The following is a 23,198-nucleotide window of genomic DNA, read 5'->3' as shown; positions in this document are numbered from 1 at the left end:
GCTGCTTGTGGCTTTTTGTTTGTCTTTGTTGTCAGCTAAAGTAGCAAACCATGTATTGCGTTCATCAATGCTCGTAATATTATAAGCGATATTTATATAAAAGTTGTGTCGAAAGTGTATATGAGAAGTATATACACTCAAATCAAAAAATTTAGCATCTGGTTTTCAGGGCTGACAATATGTTTTTTAAAAAAATTAGATTATGATTGTTCCTACAATCGGTATTGTCAACGATTTTTACAATATTGCGGAAATTCGAAAGTTGTTTTTGTTTTCTATGTTCGGAACAAAAGATGGTATTTTTGGATTTGAATTACAATGTTTGTACAAAACAAACACATTTTTGGAAACAAAATAGATATTTTTGTTCCAACAAAACCGAAAAATATTTTTTCTCTGCGTGTAGTGCGTCTTCGAACTTTATTATAGTTTGAGAGAAATATTAGGATGCGTAATGTTGGAGCAAATCGGTTACTGTCCTTGAGGGTTATCGTGCACACCATTTTAGACAAAATTTATGATTTTTTTTCGGAAGGGGTGCCAACAGGAATGGATCTATCTTCGAACGCAATCAATCAAAGTTTGAACAAAATATGACAAGGCCAGTCAGCCAGACGGACAGGGCTAATTTGACTCCAATGTGTCTGAAACGGATTTTGTTCAAATATGCTCTATGTCAAACATCGTCCTACAAAGCCTTTCGCTTAAATATGTTGTATTTTCTGCTTGGGTTCGATCATAGACTATTGAATGTATAGACAAAGACATCCTCTCAGTCAATTGAGTGAGAATCGAGTCATTTGACTAGGTACTCAATTTTTAAAATGGCAATAACAATGCATTTTTAAACTATTTATGATGGTAACAGACAATATGTTAGTAATATTGGCCGGATCTACATCCTCAAATAAAAAAATCAACAAAAGCTTTGTTCCAGAACTAAAAAGTTTTTACAATTTTTACCACTTTTAAACATTTTAGCCGAAAAAGCGTTCCCGTATACAAACAAGTTGTAAAATGTTCACTTCTCTTTAAACAAAAATGGCGCTGAATGATGCTCTCTTTAAAAACTTTTTACTCGAAGAAGTGTGAAAAGCGTGTAAAAAATAGTAAAGTGGTTGCCGGCGTCTGATTGGCTTATACGCTGACTTTGACATTTGTTCCAGTTTTTTTATACGTATTTTCCATTTTTCCGTTCACGAACTATTTTAAAAAAACTTTTATGTGAGAATAATTTTTTTACAGTTCTTCCTTTTACGAGATTTACTATTAAAAAGTACGGGAACGAAGCTAAAATCTTGCAATTTACCCCAAACAAAATGCAATTGAGTGAACACAGAGCATATTGAGTGTAAGTGCGATTTGGGAAGTCAAATTGCAATCGACAACTTAAAACGCGTTTTTCTTGAAACTGGATTTTTTGAGATATGTCACTCTTTGAGTAAATGAGCGATATGAGAAAGGTCTGTTATCCTCCGTGTACGAGAATCCATAACTTGTCATAAATACTGAATATCAATTCATAAACATTATAATATTCGGTAATAAATTGCAATTTTTGCTCTATGCCAGAATAAATAAAAACCAAAAAATTACTTTCATTCTTAAATCAATTGCAAAATATACAATTATTGTTATTTTCTTTACCAAAAAAAAAAAATCCCGTTGTAAAATTAACAAAGCCTTTATTTACCACAACAATAAAAAATGTATTACCAAAAAATGAAGATATAAATTTTATTGACATTTTTCTTTTAGAAATTCTATTAAAATGTAATTTAGTTTTTTTTTTGGTCTCTCTTTCGTTTCTCATAAAATGACAGAATGGCCTAACAAAAAACTATATTTTCTTTATTGTTGCAGCACAGAATAGTCAACTAAAACCAATCAAAACTTTTTAAACAAACATTTAACAAATCTATTTTTTGAAAGAAAAAAAACTATACAAAAACCCAACAGAGCAATCGTTATTGATGAAAACAAATAAAAAAAATTGGAAAACAACAACAAATCTAAAACTCTGCCACAAAACTGAGTAAAAAAAAAACAAATCAAGCCAGTTATGATGAACGAGTAACACAATTGATGTTATTCGAACAAAAAAGGAAATGAAATAAATTTGCTATAAATACAGCCAAACTATTTGAAAGTCATAATAAAGTTTAGAACAAGTTTTTCGGGTTGGGTTGGTAAATAAAGAGAGGATGAGGGAAATCCCCCAAAATGGGAATATTGGTGCCATTAGGCTTTTGCACCTTTGCAAAAAATTTGCCCACATACACACTCACTTATTTTTACCACCCACAATTTGGCATAATTTGAATTTAGCGTCAATTTGACAAAGTGACATTTAAGGGCTGTACCCTTGTTATAACCAACAACAACAGCAACAAAGGACCAAGAAAACAATAAAATCATAAAATCTTTGATAAGCAAATTGTGTGCAAATAAAAATCACAACTACTAACACAACAAAATATCTGCATACATACATACATTTTATGTATGTAAAATTCCAGTAAACGAAATCAAAATCAAATTCATATTTTGTTATATGAAAATATTTGCATGTGTTTTAATTTATGTTGGGGTGTAAAGAAAAAGGGAAAACTTAATTGAAGTGGAAAATATTTAAAAACCTTTTTTTATCTCGCTTCAGTTCTAACCATCATTGGAAAATCCAATTTTGAATGATATAATTTTTTGTGGGCAAGTTCGTACTTCCTGAGATCACGATCCATGATGGTACAAACGCTCTTAAATCCCTGCCGATACCTGATATAAAAGTTCGACATTTTCTTGTAAGTGCAGGATCGTTTTAAAACCGAAGGTAGTTCTTGTGGTCATGTCTATATGTATTCGACGTACTTTCAACCTAATACACGAAAATCCGTTTGCTCAGATTTGTGTATAAGGGTTGGTCTTTGTTATAACAGTTTTTCGTTCCATCGTCAACAAACATACAGTGTATTGTGGCATTTCTCCCCCTTCATCAAAATCTAACAGATTTTATAACCACATTCTACATTCCTCAGACCGTTGTTCCGTTCTTAGTGTGTTGGAAGAAATTTTGTGTTCGTCGAAAACTTTGTTTCGTTATGAATTGTTGCGTTTTTTGCTTGTTATGTTCGCTCCCCCACTTTCGCTCTCCCCCTTTGTGCTATTACTCTGCAGGCATGATAATGTTTAGTCAATAAAAATGATTTGTCAAATCACGAAATTTGATACAACAAAAACCGCGAAAACAAATTACACCCAACCAACAAAACGAAGAAAAGAAATTATGAAGAAGAGTGTGTAACAACAACTCTTTTTGGTTGACTACCAAAAAAAGTGGCAAATTGGAGTTGAAGTGAAGTTAAATGTGAATTCGAAATCGTCACTTTCAGACATACATTTAGGATTTTATATATCCGTACAGTAAGGAAACGATTAAAGTCGGTCGGGACCAGTAAGGAAACGATTAAAGTCCGTCAGGGCCGACTATATAATTCCCTACACCACGGTGAATATGTAAAAAATATATTGGGAGCTATATCGAAATCTGAACCGATTCCTATATAATACGGCACACTTATTTCTAGACCAAATTCCGTCACACATTCAAAATTTGATCAAAATTGGACAGATGTAGTGTGTTCGGTTCATCAAATACCTCAAATCGTCCGAAAATATATATGGAAGCTACGTCCAAATCTGAACCGATATCGATATAATTTGGTACATTTATTCCATGACCGAAATCAGTCACACATTCCAAATTTCGTAGAAATCGATCATATATAACGTGTTTGGTGCAGCAAATACGTAAAATCGAGCGAAAAAATATATGCGAGCTATACCCACATCTGAACCAATTTCAATATAATTTGGCACATTTATTTCTAGACCAAATTCAGATGACCGGACCCTGATGGCTACCGGCAATATTTGTTTTAGTGTCCAATCGCATTTCTGTGACAAATATCAAAAATATAAAGTCCTAAGGCATTATAAACCCTAAACTTTGAGTATTTGTATAATTACCCAAAAAGGTTTTTTTTTGTTCGGAGTTCTAACTGACAACCTTTTGTTTTGAAGTCAAGAATAATGCGCTCTGTGATGCTTACAAATTTAATTTTATAATAGGATACCACCAAGAATTCGAAATTAGAATATGTTCACAGTATTTATAGAAGTTGCGTATAAAATATTTTGTAAAAACCATTACGTACGACAGATAAATATAACGTGTTTTGAAGAGTTTCCACAATGTCTTCGTTTGTACTATTCCCCCCATATCTGCATGTCAAAAATAAAAGTAAATTTGATCAACAAAAAAATTCCTTAAGAATTTATGATGTTTTGTTTTGCTACGTAAATTTACCATACCTTACAACGCAACAGAGGTATTTATTCATTTTACCCAATAAAGTATGTTGTAGCTTGAAGGGTAAGTTTAAGTTTATTTGCGTAAACTCCTTATACAAGTTTTTGTTTTGTTGTTAATGCTCTGGAGCTTTACAAAATTGAGACATAAATTGCAATATGAATTTTCAGGGAAGTTAATTTTGAGAAGGTAGAATTTTGTTGACAAAATATTTCATAAATCACAAAATATTCCTCAAAAATAAAAAAAACATTATTGTGAGAAAGAAATGCAATGTTTAGGGCTGGAAGTAAGTGGTTGTGCACTAGGGATATAACTTTTTGCACTTTTTTGCAGATATCGAAAATACCACAACATAGCCGTGTAGAGCATGAAAAACTATTATGAAATAAGGTGTAATTTTTTCTCTATCGCGAAAAAAGTTTCCGCACCAAATGCATTGAAGTTCAGTAATGCATTTTTGAATTTTATCTGTGATAACAACATATTTGCTTTTCATTAAAATTTTTATTTTTTTTTTTTGTAATCTAATTTAAAATCATTATCAAAGCGTTCTGGACCAATTTGATCTCAAATCGCGCCATTTCGGAGCATATTAGGAATTTTTGACACTATTGCAATTTTTGGTTTTTCTTTATAAACTCGTGAATTTTATGTTTATATTTTTTGTACCTATCGGTCAAGAGAATATGGTGTCATTTGCAACAAATTCGCGAAAGTTACATACCGTTTTTAATGAGTTTGCCTGTGAGATATATATTTTTGTCTATAAATATTTATTCAAACAAAGCAAATTTAAAATTATAAATAGAAAAAATACCAAAAGGGTTTTAGTAATTGCGGTCGGTGCTGAAACTTTTTTCATCGAATCGATCTTAGAAACGCGTTTTCATTATTAGGACAAAATTCCCCACATGGTACTGGTGTTGTATTTTTGTAGAAAACAAATACAATTCTCACAGGCAAGGTCAACAAAAACAGCCTGTAACTTTCGCGAATTCGTTGCAAATGACCCCAAATTCTCTTGCCCGATAGGTACAAAAAATATAAACATAAAATTCACGAGTTTATAAAGAAATACCAAAAATTGCAATAGTGTCAAAAATTCTTAATATGCTCCGAAATGGCGCGATTTGAGATCAAATTGGTCCAGAACGCTTTGATAATGATTTTAAATTAGATTACAAAAAAATAAAAATTTTAATGAAAAGCAAACATGTTGTTATAACAGATAAAATTAAAAAATGCATTACTGAACTTCAATGCATTTGGTGCGGAAACTTTTTTCGCGATAGAGAAAAATTGACACCGTATTTCATAACAGTTTTCCATGCTCTACACGGCTATGTGGTGGTATTTTTTTGGTTATAGCCCTACTGTGCACTGTGGTTCAAAAACGTTGATTACGACACAATATAGAATTAAAATTATTAAGAGTTCTAATCACATGTTAACGCCTAAAAAAGCATTGGCTTTCGCCTGTGGAAGTTAGTGGCGGTGCACTATGATTCAAAAACGTTGAACGGACATGATTCCGACATAATATACAATTTAAATGATTAAAAAAGAGTTCTAAACACATTTTAACGTCTAAAAACGCATTGGCTTTCGCCTTTGGATATAAAATATACAATATGATATATAAAATACAGAATATAAAATGCAAAATATAATATATAAAATATAAATATAAAGTACTAGCAAAGTGCCCGCTACTTCGTATGCGGAAAGGATATAAAAACAAATAAACAATATATAATATGGAAAGTTGGTATTTCCAATACCATTTTCAGCCATCAGCGCATACCAAATTTCAAAAAAACGTATATTATCGTCAATGCAACAGAATGGTACCAAATTTAGTACTTTTCGTACACCGGGATATAACCTTAAAAACTACCTTTTTATATTACTCATTTATACCAACCGCGAATCTCATTTCCAACTCTACCAGTTCCAAAACCTCCTCCTACAATTTCAAAAATTCCTGCTAACCCCTTTACACAATAAAAAACAAGTAAAAAAGTATCAGTCGGCTTTGCCGACAGAGATATACCCTCAGCCTGTGCAAATTGAAACACTTTTTTCACAAAAAACTTATGCCCAGCAAAAATACTCATTACAAATTGGCCTACTTTCTCATTATTTTAACACGGGCATGTCATAGGGAGTAAGTACTTATTTTTTGGCACTTAAAAGTAAATAAATAAGTACTTAAATAACTAGTTACGACTTAAAGTAACCAGGGAGTAACTACTTATGTATCTACTTTTTAGTGCCCAAAAAATAAGTACTTACTCCCTATGACATGCCCGTGTTAAAATAATGAGAAAGTAGGCCAATTTGTAATGAGTATTTTTGCTGGGTGTATTTAGGGGGTTTCAAAATTTTGGTCGTATGAACCGACAAAAATGTTGATTAGGAATAAAGTTCAAAAATTTTGCGGAAAAGGTACTTAAACGAATGGACCGACATAGACGATGGGGGTGCCATAGGGGGTTTTTACACCCTTCGGGCTGTTTTCTCAGAAGTATGGACTTGCCCCTGAAACAACTTTTACCATCGTAATTGAGGCAGCGAATGTAAGTTGCTTCAACAAAAATCAAAGTGATTCAATAGCAGGTCTTAAAGTGAACTTATCCAAAATTTTGTGTGGGAGGTACGGGATGGAGTGAACAAATATAGTCCATATTATGAGAATGTGTAAAGTATGGACCAAATCGGTTAATCCCTTCAAGAGTTATCGTACGCACAAATTTTCCGAAAATTTTCGAACTTTTGTGGGGGAGGTACCGGAAGGAGTGGACCGATATAATCCATCTTTGAACTTGAACTAAGTTTGAACAAAATATCACGAAAGCCAAATTTTGAACCGAATCGGCAGATCCGTTCGAGAGTTATCTTGCGCTCCAACCACTACACACGGTGTCAGAGGGTTTTTTGTAACTTTCAGGCTATTTTCTCAGGAAGTATGGACTTGCCCCTAATGAAACTTACAGCGTCGTATAGGGGACAGCGAATAAACAAAAATCAAAGCGATTCGAGACCAGGTCCTAAACTGAACTTTTCCGAAATTTTGTGTGGGAGGTACCCGAAGGAGTGGACCGATTAAGTCCATATTGGAGCCTCATATAAGTTTCGTAGAAATTACACGATGTGCAAAGTATGGACCAAATCGGTTGTTCCCTTCGAGAGTTATCGTGCGCACAAGTTTTGCGACAATTTTTGAACATTTGTGGGGGAGGTACCTGAAGGAGTAGACCTATAGGGCCCATCTTCGAACTTAAATCGAATCTGGACAAAATATTTCGATACCCAAAATTTGAACCGAATCGATTGATTCGTTCGAGAGTTATCGTGCGCACCAGCCTGCCAGACTGACAGACGGACGGACATTGCTAGATCTACTCAAAATTGTCTGAAACGGATATCGTACAAACATACTTGGGGTCTAAAATCATTATTTCGATGAAGCACATTTTTGGTCGTATCAAAGTGTAAATACCCTCTTTAGCCTAAAAGCTGAGGGTATAATTATATCACATTCTGAACCATTTAGTACTTTTCATAATATGCATTTCCAAAACACTCTCCATATCTTACCCCTCATACCAACAGTGACTCTAAAAATTTTAGAATTCCAGCTCTTTTCCTACACCCGATACAGCATTTAGACCGCTTAGGTACTTTTCGCCAATTTATGGTACGTAAATATTTCTTAAAGCACCCTAATACTCACCCTAACTTCAAAAAATAAAGATTTCAGCCCTGTTCCTACACCCAACAGCAAATTGAGTACCATTTAGTAATTTTCGTATACTTATGGTACGTAAGCCGACAACCACATATCTCAACCCTACACTGGCATTAATACAAAATAATAACAGTAATCTTAATCCAAATCTCAGGATTTCAGTTGTATGAGTTCATCCAATACCAAATTTTACGAAACTTAGGACCATATAGTACTCTTCGTAACCATAAGTGCGATTTTCCAAAACTACCGCAATCCTTAATTTTAACAATAATCTTAATTCCAAATTTCAGAATTCCAGCTCTATCAGTTCACCCAACTACAACTTGTACTAAATTTAGTACCATTTAGCACTTTTCGTGCACATAAGTACGAATTTCCGGATTGAGCTAATTCGTTCGCTCAGATTCAAATTTTACCAAATTTAGTACTTTCCGTATCCATAAGTACGAATTTCCCAACTACCTCAATCCTACACTCCAACGGTAGTCTTTTCAACCAAATCCAAATTTTACCATTTTTAGTACAATTTACTACTTTTCGTACCCATATGTACGAATTTTCAAAACTCTATCAGTGCTACACTCCAAAAGTAATCTTAATTCCAAATTTCAAGATTCCAGCTCCATCCGTTCACATTAATTTAAATGTACCAAATTTTAGTACAATTTAGTAATTTTTGTACCCATAATCACGAATTTTCCAAGAGTAATCGTGATTCCAAATTTCAGGTTTCCAGCTCTATCCGTTCACTCAAATCCAACCTGTACTAAATTAAGTACCATTTAGTACCTTTTGTACACATTAGTACGAATTTTCAAAACTTCCTCTATCCTATACTCAAAAAGTAATGTCAAATATCAAGATTCCAGCTCTATCAGTTCACCCAACTCCAACTTGTACTAAATTTAGAACCATTTAGTACTTTTCTTACACATAAACCAAAACCATTTCTAGCTATATCTGTTAAAAATACACAATTGATACAAAATTTTGTAACGTTAATACTTTTCGTACACTTGCAGTTCGAATTTCCAAACCCCCTTTTGTACATCTTTCTAACTCTCCGTTAGTGACAGAATTCTAGCTCTTCCGGTTTGCCTAATACCAAGGGTACCATATGTAGTACTTTTCGTACCCTTCCAGTTCGAATTTCCAAAAACCCAGCCTTATCTCACCACTAAACACCAACAGCAATCAACCCTCAAAATGTCAAGCTTCTACCTTCAACCGTTTCGTATGGGCGATCAACTGTCACTCACTTATCACTAAGATCTTTTATATAATAAGATAAAATATAAAAAATAAAATATAATATATAAAAATTTTCACAACTATGCTTTCTTTAGTTTTGGAAATATTGGAAAATATGAAGAGGGAAAGTTCCCTAACCTTCTGAAATTTCATAAATCGTATAACGTGTTTATACTAAGGACAATCTTTTATAGGCATATCGCTCTTTTACTCAAAAAGTGGCACATCTCAAAAAATTAGTTTCGAGTAAAACGCGTTTTAAGTTGGCGATGAAATTTACCTTCCCAACATAAAAAGATTATTACCCAAATAACAGGGCCATCATCAATAAAAATTCTATGCGGAAATTGTTCCCTTTCTGAATTTCACAAATTTTTATTTCGTATTCCAAAAATTTGTCGATTAGCCAAGAATATTCCATAATTAGGCGATTTTAATGGTTTTCCACGTTTTAAAATATTGATTTTAAAAGAATTTAAACTTTTTAAATTATTTTCCATGCGGAAAAATTCTGAGAGGAATATTCATGATTGCCTTGAAAAAAAGTCGTAGAAAAACAGAAATTGCAAACTCAAAAAACTCCACATTTTTATGTTACGCCACTCTTTGAGTAAATTAGCGATATATATCCAAAATGCCTTCTTCTTAAACCACAGCACCGACGTAGCAAGGGGGGGGCCCGGGGGGCCCGGGCCCCCCCCGAAATGATTTTAGTTCCTATAGGATATTAGCTTATGTTAAAAATTTTTTAATTTTTGAGTAAAATTTTAAGCTGTTTTAAATTGTTCAAGAAATATGTAAAGTAGTTGGAAGCATTGCAGAGAATTATTTAACTACATTGGTATACTTATTGTTCAACATATTTGAAAATATAAAAATAATGAACAAGTTAGGCTTTTTGAGCAATTTTATGCATAGTTCTTGTTAAGTTTTAAGGTGTTGTTTAAGCGTTTAATCGGAATTTTAGGTTGACGGTGTTACTGAGTTCAGAACAATACGTTTATTTGTATTTATTGAACGTTTGTTTGTAGGTCGAATACTTTGGCTTGACAACATCCAGAAAAAAAATTTTTGCGACATTTTGTTTTTGAAATTTTTTATAAGAGCAATTCAACAATAAAATGTAAAACTGTTGCTTAATCTTTGTGGTTTTAATTGTTTGTATATTTTCTCTAACACGTTTTTATAATGAACTATTTTGAAATTCATAACAATTACAAATTCTTTATTATGTTTGAAATTTGCAATAAAAAAAACTATGTATATCAACCATTTTTTATGATATAATTTCTGTTCCACCGCAGTGTCGTAAATGTCTATTGGACAAAAGGATTTTTTGTCGAATTTTTATGTTTTGTTCGACCTTTCGAATGTTAATAAAATCAAGATTATTGAGCTTGAGGTCAATGTTTATATTTTATTAGCTGACCCTGGTGCGCTTCGCTACCCCGAATAAGGTAAAATATATTTTGACAAATTTATTTGTAGGCCAATTTTCGTCACTCATTGCAACTTTCATTAAAATCGGGTATATAAAGCGTGTTTGGTGCATCAAATACATTAATCGGAGGAAAATATATATGGGAGCTATATCCAAATCTGAACCGATTTCAATATAATTTGAAAATTTTACTTCTAGACCCAATTCCGTCACACATTCCAAATTTCATTGATATTGGACATACATAGCGTGTTTAATGCATAAAATACATGAAATCGGCCGAAAATATATATAGGCACTATATCCAAATCTGAACCGATTTCAATTCTAGACCATTTTAGACCGATTTATTTCTAGACCAAATTCCTGCACACATCCAAAATTGGGAGACATTATCTGTTACCGTTCTATAGATATTTGCATAAAAAATCTAATTTTTTTGGAGGTACCTCCGATTCTGATGCTATATCTCCGGATCAACGCTGAATTTCAGAAATTTTTATAGCCTATGTTACTTTCAGGCCATGTAGTGATATACGAGTACTCTGAAAATTTCAGGAAGATCAGTTCAGCGGTTTTTGAGTCCATAAACTTCAAACAAACAAACGTACAAACATTTTTCTACTTTATATATATTGATTTATTACATATTATTTCCAATATTTCAAAATTACAATGAATTTCATCTTCAGAGATTTTTCTGTCGATTACTCTTTGAATAAAACCAGAAGAAAACGTCATAGAAACCCACAGCAATTGTATTTTGGGAAGTACTTTCAATGGATGCACGTTTCTAGAAATGTTAATTTTTCCTGCTTCGGTAATAGACCTTGTGACGACAAACGAAATCTAAAAACTGATCGGAAACAGGTTCTTCTTCGTCAAAATCTCAACAAGTACCACTCGACTTTGCGGACAGGAATATACCTTGAGCCTGTGTGAATTCAAACTTTCATCTATAGACAGATCGAATAGCGACTACACAGCCAAAATCCTTGAACCCAAAAACTATGCATTAGGAGCTTTTCAGAAATTTGTAGCCATTTCGGACGTATGAACTTGCAAACAAAATAGGGATTTGTATCATTGATCACAAGTGTTGCGGAGGAGGTATGGAGAAATGGACCGGACTGACATAGTTCATTTTTGGAGTAGATCTTATTTTGGGAGTCATTCCTTTTAAAAGATATAGCGCCCACCAGTCATTTCAGTTCGCCACAGTATAATTTTCAACTTTTGACTCTTATGTCAGGAAATATGGACTTGCCCACGAAAAACTTAATACCGCTCTAAACTGCACTTAAACAACTATTTTGAAGGTTTGTGAGGGAGGTACCATGGCCCATTTTCGAGCAAAAACTAAGTTTGGAAAAAATATTACTAAATCCAAAGTTTGGACCAAATCTGTTGCTCCGTTCAAGAAAACTCGCGCATACCACTTTAGCTAAAATTCTTGAAATTTGGGGGGAAAATACCAGAAGAAGTTGACCGAAAAGCACCATCTTCGAATTTTGTATATATGTATAAGGCTTGCTGAAATATTGAGATAAACAAAGTTTGGACCAACGCAGTATCCGGTTCGAAAGTTGTCTTGTGCACTAGCCACTACACATGATTACCTTAGGTGTTCTTTACAGCTTTCGGGCCATTTCCCCTGGAAGTATAGACTTGCCTCTGAAAAACTTGTACGGTAGTAATAGGAGCCCCGAGAACACTTGTTGCCCTAAATCCACATCCGATGAGGCACATTTTGGCTAAAGGCTGAGAGTATAAAAAATGTAGATTGGGAAAAATTGTGTTTATGGATTTTTGCTAAAAGAATGTATACATGTATAGACCTTGGATTGGGCGACATAATTTCATTTTAAACGAAGTTAAGACTGAATTCCAGAGATTCCCTTGTTCCTGATAAATTTATGAGAAGATCCAAAATTTCTATAAGTGAAGTCCGACGATTGGACGCCAAAATTAGTCTATTGACAGATGTACGATTTGGCGACATAATTTGTCATTTACATAACCGCTATTAGGTGCTAGAATTTCTTGATAGATAGATTAACTATTGCTCAGCATTAGTTCTCGGCCTTCAGAAATTCTTTGCGATATGTAGACATCGGAATTTTGCATATTTTTGAAAATTGTAATTGTAATATTTGAAATTTAAATGTTATGATATTTCTAAGGTTTTCCATTGTATTCGCTTTCTTTTGGCCTTACCGAAGTGATATCACTGAATTTCATAACATTCACTGTAGCTGTGAATTATTTGATAAAAGATCCGCCGAAAAATATATGGGATTATTAATATATTCATTGTTTTGACCATATATTAACTGTGACATATTGTCAAAAAAGTTCTAAAAGATAAAATTGGCCAAGAAGTCTTGCGCCATATGAACTGAAAAATAGTATTGACAATTATTTCATCAGTAGAATAAGTCTAAAATAAGGTTGCATCTTTGCTAAATATGACATTTTCGCTAACATGAACTTTCAAAATTTTGCTCAGGTGGGCCCCCCCCCGAAATGAAATCCTGGCTACGTCCCTGAACCACAGTAACGTATTTCAGTGTGTGTCTATAGCTAAGTATATTTTCCCCAAAAAGTAGCTTAAATACTAGCGGAATTCAAATGTAAATTTTCAAGTTATGTTAACTTCATTTGCATTTCCTTTAACACGACTTCTAAAATGTTTCCTTGCAAATAACCAACAAAAAGCGACGAACATAAATCTTTGTCAAAACAAAGAAAAGGGCCACTGATTGGGTTATTCACATTGATGGTAAAAGTTTGGTTGGCTGGCAGGCTACTTCCCTTTCCCGCCTAACCATTACCATTATTAGAAATTTATTCAACACCTAATTTAAACTGATTGAACTTAATTCTTGATGTGATAATAAATTGTAAAAGGAAATTGTTTAATTTCCGGTATTATTTAGTTTGTAATGTTTTTTCTTTGAAGCTTGTTTTTTAACTTGGCAAGCCAATATTTATGTTGTTGTTATTTCTTTTTTGTAAAATCTTAAAAATTTGCTTCTGTGTGCAACACTTACCTGTACACGAACTTCTGGCAAATTGACTTTCATGGCTAATTCTTCTCGGGAATAAACGTCTGGATAGTGGGATTTCTCAAAGGCTCTTTCCAATTCATGCAGCTGATAGGTGGTAAATGTGGTGCGATTGCGACGATGTTTTTTCTTGGAACAATTATCGTCTTGACCTTGCGATAAACGAAGAAATTGAAGAAAAAAAATCGGAATAGTGTACAAAAAAAAAAAAAAAACAAAATATAAATATATATGAAAAAAAGGATATTAAGAATTAGAATGGAAATATTGGCTACATGTCATAACACACAAGCACAAGGCTTAAAATCAGGCTACAGAAATTTTTATTGATTATTGCCCAAACACCGGGTCATATACCTCTTATGAAAAACGGGTTTAAACTTTCTAAAACTCCAATATATTTAAACTGAAACTTCACTCACCTTCATCATCACTTCCCGAGGTGATTTTTTCACCCTGTTCACTGGAGTTTGTTTGATTGAGATCTTCACTGGAGGCACAGCTGCCATTCATTAGGCTATCATTGTCATTCAGTCGATCAGACTGATCACCTCCACTTGAACCATTAACACCGCTATTTGGACCATTACCCCCTGGACCACTGGAATTCATTGCAGCCATACGACCATATTCATCCAAATGTTTTTGTTGTGAATGGCCACCAGACAAATGACTCGTGCCCGATGAATTGTGTTCTCCAAAATTACCATTAAGTGGAAAATTTTGATTTTGCATATCCTCCAATGAGCGGGGCCTAACCGAATAACCACCACCATCATTTGCGTTACCATTCATAAGTGCCTTGGAAAAGTTCTCCACATCATTTGTATTGTTGTTGTTGTTATTATTGTTAAGAGAATTCATATCATCACAGTAATTGGAAACCGACGAAGAGTTTGATTTTCTTTTCAGACCCGAACCATTGCCAAAATTATGCAACGACGCCATTTGAGGTGATTGCGGTGACGATGAGGTAACATCAATGTTGTGGCTATCATCACGATGATCACGTGGCTCCTCATCGTCGGTAATATCGGCATCAATTTCTCCACCATTCGACAGAGAAGACATTGAACGTTCATCGTAATCGTGCAGATTGGAGACGCCACCACCACTGCCGCCGCCATTTGCACTGTAAAAAGAGGAAGCCGCCGCTGCTGACATTTGATTAGCCATTGTGGAGGCTACCATTACAGCTGCAGCCGCTGTTGCTGAACTTACAGCCGTGACCGAGGATGATGACGTTGATGAGGCGACAGATGACTTGGCAAATTTGTGATCATGTTGGGCCTGGGCATGTGCCGCCAAAGCGGCCAAATGCTGTTGATGACTATGATAGACACTGGCCGACGATGGCGGCGTTGGTGGTGTTGTCTGAGGCGTCATTGTGTGCGAATTCAGATCGCTGTTCGGCTGGTGCAATAAATTATTAGCTTCGACCATTTGATGCATTGAATTCAAATAATCATTGCTTGTGGCCATGGCTGAGGGGCTGCTGAGGCGACCATTAAAATCATCTCTATTATCGACGGGTGAGTTACTGCTATATGAAGATAGACTTGTATGATGACCGAGATGAGCATTGTGATGATTTGTAGTTGTTGAGAAGTGTGTTTGATGCGTATGTTGTTGTTGTTGCTGTTGAAAATTCATTAGACTATTGTGATAGCCAAGATGGGAATGAGGCTGTTGTTGGGAATGATGAATATGTGAAGGTGGTGGAGCTAAATGCATGGCAGCGGCAGAGAGTGAACTTTGATGTACTCCACCACTACCACCAGTACCACCGGTTGGTGAGGACAGGGGAAAACTGACATTGTTATTACGCTGATGCATTAGTGTGGCCATGTGATTATCCATGCTGCGTAGTTGGGCCAATGTTTTGTTGGCACAACGAAGATCGGTGGCGTCATCGCAATCATCTGAAATAAAGAAAATAGCAGAGAGGGTAAAATATGAAGATTATTGAATGTGAAAATTAATAGCGAGAGTTTTGTGTTCAAAAATTACACCATAAAGATAGGGGAAGTGGTAGTGTTAGACCTTTTAAGGGTCTCTATAGACAGAAGACCTTTTAAAGTTTGTCTATAGATCCTTTAAAGGCCTTCTATATACCGAAGACCCTTTAAAGATCTTTTATAGACCTTTTAAAGGTCTTTTATACACAGAAGACCTTTTAAAGGTCTTCTGTAGACAGAGGACTTTTTAAGGGTCTTCTATAGACAGAAGACCTTTTAAAGGTTTCTATAGACCGAGGACCTTTAACCTGTACTCTATAGACAGACGACCTAATAAAGGTCTTCTATAGACAGAGGACCTCTTAAAGGTCTTCTATAGACAGAAGACATTTTAAAGGTCTTTTTTAAGGCAGAGGTCCTTTTAAAGGTCTTCTATATACAGATGACTTATTAAAAGTCTTCTATAGACAGAAGATCTTTTAAAGTCTTCTATAGACAGAGGACCAATTAAAGGTCCTCTATAAATAGAGGACCTTGTACATGTATTCTATAGACAGAAGACCCTTTAAAGGTCATATTTAAACAGAGGACCTTTTATCTGTCTTCTATAGACAGAAGACCCTTTAAAGGTATTCCCTAGGCAGAGGACCTTTTAAAGGTCTTCTATATACAGAGGACTTATTAAAAGTCTTCTATAGACATAAGACCTTTTAAAGGTCTTTTATAGACAAAGGACCATTTAAAGGTCTTCTATAGACAGAGAACCTTTTAAAGGTCTTCTATAGACAGAGGAACTTTTAAAGGTATTCTGTAGACTGATGACCTTTTAAGGTCTTCTATAGACAGAGGACCCCGTAAGGGACTTCTATAGACAGAAAGCATTTTAAAGGTATTCAGTAGACTGATGACCTTTTACGGTATTCTACAGACAGATGACCTCTTAGAGGTCTTCTATAGACAGAAGGTCTTTTATAGACAGAAGACCTTTTAAAGGTCTTCTATAGACAGAATACCCTTTAAAGGTCCTCTATAGACAGACGACCCTTTAAAGGTCTTCTATAGACAGAAGACCCTTTAAAGGTCTTCTATAGACAGAACACCTTTTAAAGGTCTTTTATAGACAGAAGCCTTTTTAAAGATCTAATAAAGACAGAAGACCCTTTATAGGTCTTCTATAAACTGAAGACGCTTTAAACGTCTTTTATAGACAGAATACCCTTTAAAGGTCTTCTATAGATAGAGACAGAGGACCCTTTAAAGGTCTTCTATAAACAGAGGACCTTTTAAAGGTCTTCTATAGACAGAGGACATTTTAAAAGTCTTTTTAGGGCAGAGGACCCTTTAATGGTCTTCTATAGACAGAAGACCCTTTAAAGGTCTTCTCTAGGCAGAGGACCTTTTAAAGGTCTTCTAGATACAGATGACTTATTAAAAGTCTTCTATTGACAGAAGATCTTTTAAAGGTCTTCTATAGACAGAGGACCATTTAAAGGTCCTCTATAAACAGAGGACCTTGTACATGTATTCTATAGGCAGAAGACCTTTTAAAGGTCATCTTTAAACAGAGGACCTTTTATCTGTCTTCTATAGACAGAAGACCCTTTAATGGTCTTCCCTAGGCAGAGGACCTTTTTAAAGGTATTCTATAAACAGAGGACCTTTTAAAGGTCTTCTATAGACAGAGGATATTTTAAAGGTCTTCTATAGACAGATAACCCTTTAAAGGTCTTCTATAGACAGACGATATTTTAAAAGTCTTCTATAGACAGAGGACCCTTTAAAGGTCTTCTATAAACAGAGGACCTTTTAAAGGTCTTCTATAGACAGAGGATATTTTAAAGGTCTTCTATAGACAGATAACCCTTTAAAGGTCTTCTATAAACAGAGGACCTTTTAAAGGTCTTCTATAGACAGAGGGTATTTTAAAGGTCTTCTATAGACAGATAACCCTTTAAAGGTCTTCTATAAACAGAGGACCTTTTAAAGGTCTTCGATAGACAGAGGATATTTTAATGGTCTTCTATAGACAGATAACCCTTTAAAGGTCTTCTACAAAGAGAGGACCTTTTAAAGGTCTTCTATAGACAGAGGATATTTTAAAGGTCTTCTATAGAATGATAACCCTTTAAAGGACTTCTGTAAACAGAGCACCTTTTAAAGGTCTTCTATAGACAGAGGATATTTTAAAGGTCTTCTATAGATAGATAACCCTCTAAAGGTTTTCTATAAACAGAGGACCTTTTAAAGGTCTTCTATAGACAGAGGATATTTTAAAGGTCTTCTATAGACCGATAACCCTTTAAAGGACTTCTGTAGACAGAGCACCTTTTAAAGGTCTTCTATAGACAGAGGATATTTTAAAGGTCTTCTATAGACAGATAACCCTTTAAAGCTCTTCTATAAACAGAGGACCTTTAAAAGGTCTTCTATAGACAGAGGATATTTTAAAGGTCTTCTATAGACTGATAACCCTTTAAAGGACTTCTGTAAACAGAGCACCTTTTAAAGGCCTTCGATAGACAGAGGATATTTTAAAGGTCTTCTATAGACAGATAATCCTTTAAAGGTCTTCTATAAACAGAGGACTTTTTAAAAGTCTTCTATAGACAGATAACCCTTTAAAGGTCTTCTACAAAGAGAGGACCTTTTAAAGGTCTTCTATAGACAGAGGATATTTTCAAGGTCTTCTATAGACAGATAACCCTTTAAAGGTCTTCTATAAACAGAGGACCTTTTAAAGGTCTTCTATAGACAGATAACCCTTTAAAGGTTCTCTATAAACAGAGGACCTTTTAAAGGTCTTCTATAGACAGAGGATATTTTCAAGGTCTTCTATAGACAGATAACCCTTTAAAGGTTTTCTATAAACAGAGGACCTTTTAAAGGTCTTCTATAGACAGAGGATATTTTAAAGGTTTTCTATAGAGAGATAACCCTTTAAAGGTCTTCTATAAACAGAGGACATTTTAAAGGTCTTCTATAGACAGAGGATATGTTAAATGTCTTCTATAGAGAGATAATCCTTTAAAGGTTTTCTATAAACAGAGGACATTTTAAAGGTCTTCTATAGACAGAGGATATTTTAAAGGTCTTCTATAGACTGATAACCATTTAAAGGTCTTCTGTAAACAAAGCACCTTTTAACGGTCTTCTATAGACAGAGGATATTTTAAAGGTCTTCTATAGACAGGTAACCCTTTAAAGGTCTTCTATAAACAGAGGACCTTTTAAAGGTCTTCTATAGACTGAAGACCCTTTAAAGGTCACCTATAGACAGAAGACCTTTCAAAGATCTTCTATAGACAGAAGACCTTTTAAAGGTCGTCTATAGACAGAAGACCTTTTAAAGGTCGTCTATAGACAGAAGACCTTCTAAAGGTCTTTTATAGACAGAAGACCTTTTAAAGGTCTTCTTTAGACAGAAGACCATTTAAAGGTCTTTTATAGACAGAAGACCTTTTAAAGGTCTTCTTTAGGCAGAAGACCTTTTAAAGGTCTTCTATAGACAGAAGACTTTTTAAAGGTCTTCTATAGACAGAGGACCTTTCAAAGATCTTCTATAGACAGAAGACCTTTTAAAGGTCTTCTATAGACAGAAGACCTTTTAAAGGTCTTCTATAGAGAGAAGGCCTTTTAAAGGTCGTCTATAGACAGAAGACCTTTTAAAGGTCTTCTATAGACAGAAGACCTTTTAAAGGTCTTCTATAGACAGAAGACCATTTAAAGGTCTTTTATAGACAGAAGACCTTTTAAAGGTCTTCTTTAGGCAGAAGACCTTTTAAAGGTCTTCTATAGACAGAAGACTTTTTAAAGGTCTTCTATAGACAGAAGACCTTTTAAAGGTCATCTATAGACAGAAGACCTTTTCAAGGTCTTCAATAGAGAGAAGGGCTTTTAAAGGTCTTCTATAGACAGAAGACCTTTTAAAGGTCTTCTATAGACAGAGGACCTTTCAAAGATCTTCTATAGACAGAAGACCTTTTAAAGGTCGTCTATAGACAGAAGACCTTTTAAAGGTCTTCTATAGACAGAAGACCTTCTAAAGGTCTTTTATAGACAGAAGACCTTTTAAAGGTCTTCTTTAGGCAGAAGACCATTTAAAGGTCTTTTATAGACAGAAGACCTTTTAAAGGTCTTCTTTAGGCAGAAGACCTTTTAAAGGTCTTCTATAGACAGAAGACTTTTTAAAGGTCTTCTATAGACTGAAGACCCTTTAAAGGTCACCTATAGACAGAAGACCTTTCAAAGATCTTCTATAGACAGAAGACCTTTTAAAGGTCGTCTATAGACAGAAGACCTTTTAAAGGTGTTCTATAGACAGAAGACCTTCTAAAGGTCTTTTATAGACAGAAGACCTTTTAAAGGTCTTCTTTAGACAGAAGACTATTTAAAGGTCTTTTATAGACAGAAGACCTTTTAAAGGTCTTCTTTAGGCAGAAGACCTTTTAAAGGTCTTCTATAGACAGAAGACTTTTTAAAGGTCTTCTATAGACAGAGGACCTTTCAAAGATCTTCTATAGACAGAAGACCTTTTAAAGGTCGTCTATAGACAGAAGACCTTTTAAAGGTCTTCTATAGAGAGAAGGCCTTTTAAAGGTCGTCTATAGACAGAAGACCTTTTAAAGGTCTTCTATAGACAGAAGACCTTTTAAAGGTCTTCTATAGACAGAAGACCATTTAAAGGTCTTTTATAGACAGAAGACCTTTTAAAGGTCTTCTATAGACAGAAGACCTTTTAAAGGTCTTCTATAGACAGAGGACCTTTCAAAGATCTTCTATAGACAGAAGACCTTTTAAAGGTCGTCTATAGACAGAAGACCTTTTAAAGGTCTTCTATAGACAGAAGACCTTCTAAAGGTCTTTTATAGACAGAAGACCTTTTAAAGGTCTTCTTTAGGCAGAAGACCATTTAAAGGTCTTTTATAGACAGAAGACCTTTTAAAGGTCTTCTTTAGGCAGAAGACCTTTTAAAGGTCTTCTATAGACAGAAGACCTTTTAAAGGTCTTCTATAGAGAGAAGGCCTTTTAAAGGTCTTCTATAGACAGAGGACCTTTCAGAGATCTTCTATAGACAGAAGACCTTTTAAAGGTCTTCTATAGACAGAAGACCTTTTAAAGGTCGTCTATAGACAGAAGACCTTTTAAAGGTCGTCTATAGGCAGAAGACCTATCAAAGGTCTGCTATAGGCAGAAGACCTTTTAAAGGACGTTTATAGACAGAAGACCTTTTAAAGGACTTCTATAGGCAGAAGACCGTTTAAAGGTCTTTTATAGGCAGAAGACCTTTTAAGGGTCTTCTATAGGCAGAGGACGTTTTAAAGGTCGTCTATAGACAGAAGACAGGAGACCATTTAAAGGTCTTCTATAGACAAAGGATCTTTTAAGGGTCTTCCATAGACAGAGTACCTTTTAAATGTCTTCTATAGACAGAGGACCTTTTATAGGTCTTCTATAGGCAGATGACCTTTTAAAGGTCTTCTATAGACAGATGATCTTTTAAAGGTCTTCTATAGACAGAAGACACTTTAAAGGTCTTCAACTTTGTATATACCAACAATATTTAAATCAGATTCTAGGCCGTTATTTGTTTTAATGCCTCTCTTAAGTTTGCCTTGCCTCAGAAAAATGTACGTATTCTACATTTTACCCTTCTCAGAATAAAAAAATTAATCGAAATTGAAAACATTAGCCTTAGTACACTATAATTTAAAATCAATAACATATCAATTAAAATGCCACTATCAGACACCATATTATGGCTTACATAATACACTAAACACGAAAGGCTGGTTGAAACTTCAAAGCAACGCCACAACTACCAAGGCTACTTAGTAAACAAATTACGAACGAGTAGTCAACTAACCACCCAACCAACCCAGCCACCCATCCTCCCACATACATACCTACATATCATCAAAATGCAATTACTCAACACAACATAATTATATATTTTTGTCGAAAACTATTAATTGGATTCGAAGTTAAACAATGTAATTGCATACGTGGCTTAAATGGATTGATATAGAACTCCAATGAAAAAAATTTCTAGCCAGGCTAATGGCTGGCAGCAGTGGCACAGACACTCTCTCACACATACACCAAAATTGATTATAACTGGAAAAAGTCAATTTGTTAGTTGGCCTTAAAACACTGCAAGGCTGGTTGCCACTGCCTTTGTTGGGTGGCAGTGGTGTCAATGTTGTTGGGACAAACACCTTCTTGTTTTTCAGAAAACAAATTGAAGAAATTATTTTTTCCTAGACGATTAACAACCTAACCATAACTAACCACCCACCCGCCGACGACCACTTTGCTCCTTTATAATTTGTAGTTCAGTTATACTCGGCTCTATAGCCAAGTCTAATGACTTCCTTGCATGTCACATGATACTGCCGGCTAACACCGCCACCGACCGCCTGCCTGCCTTGGCACCATGGTTAACCATAAAACAAGTTACTTGCCAAAGCAAATAACAAACAATAGCCCACTCAATAAACTATATTAAGGTATTTGTGATTCCTTTTTTGTTTTATTTTATTTTGGTTCTTTGCTTATGTTGTAGTTGTGGTTATTGTTGTTTTTGGTCCCCCAAGTTAATTTGTTATTTGGAGTAGAGTTTAAATTTTATTGAGTCAGGCGTTTGAAAATTTTTATTATGCCACATTGTAAATATAAAACGGCGTCTAATTGAATGTCATTTAGTTGTTAACTAAAGCAGGTATCATTACAGAGGTAATACATTCCAAATACACTGAGAAAGAGTTTGGAAAAGATAAAAATTAAAATATAGAAACAATGGCATACTATGGCAAGAAGGCCATACAAGAAAGATTCAAGAGCACAGGCATCTTAAAATATGAAGTTGGTAGCTGCATATCACTGCCAAAAAATAAAATTAAGCTTTATATGAATATATTCATTGATATGAGAGAAGGTTTCCTACCGGAGTTTTCTTGGAAATTGTTCAATTACCCATACCTACATACATAATACCCACATTTTAACAATATCCCACGGATAAAAACAAAAGAAATCTTTATTGAAAACAGCTTCTGCAGTGAATTTTAAAGCCATGTTATATTTTCCGCTTCTATTTAGCTACAATTTCGTTTCATTTGAACATCATGTTAGTTGTGTTGTTGGTTGATTGGTGAAACTATTTCTCATTTTGCTTCGATATAATAAATTATAGCACTCAGCAGGTTATGGCTTAACAAATTAAACGCTTTAATAATATAATTAACTGAAAATTATGATGAGAATTAATTGTATATAACTACAACTCCTCATTCAACCGGCACAACAGACAAAACAAAAATGAACCGAGCATAGCCCACAACAAACCTCTTTAACA

At 34.5% G+C, this 23,198-nt stretch overlaps 1 protein-coding gene across 2 annotated transcripts in view; it reads right to left on the bottom strand.

Moving 5' to 3' along the window:
- Rx (Retinal homeobox domain-containing protein Rx) overlaps window positions 1–23,198 on the bottom strand; it is a 116,884-nt gene that overhangs the window by 58,122 nt on the left and 35,564 nt on the right. For both annotated transcript variants that reach the window (XM_073957834.1, XM_073957833.1), the window contains exons 3-4: window positions 14,309–15,808; window positions 13,872–14,038 (exon numbers count right to left, since the gene is read on the bottom strand). In XM_073957834.1, coding sequence (XP_073813935.1) covers window positions 13,872–14,038; window positions 14,309–15,808 — 1,667 coding nt within the window. The remainder of the gene's footprint in view (window positions 1–13,871; window positions 14,039–14,308; window positions 15,809–23,198) is intronic.

Source organism: Musca autumnalis, unplaced genomic scaffold (assembly GCF_047663935.1).
Source record: "Musca autumnalis isolate F117 unplaced genomic scaffold, ASM4766393v1 scaffold_5, whole genome shotgun sequence".
Lineage (NCBI taxonomy): Eukaryota > Metazoa > Arthropoda > Insecta > Diptera > Muscidae > Musca > Musca autumnalis.
Note: the sequence above shows the minus strand (reverse complement) of the source record. Positions and strands in the feature narration are given on the sequence as shown.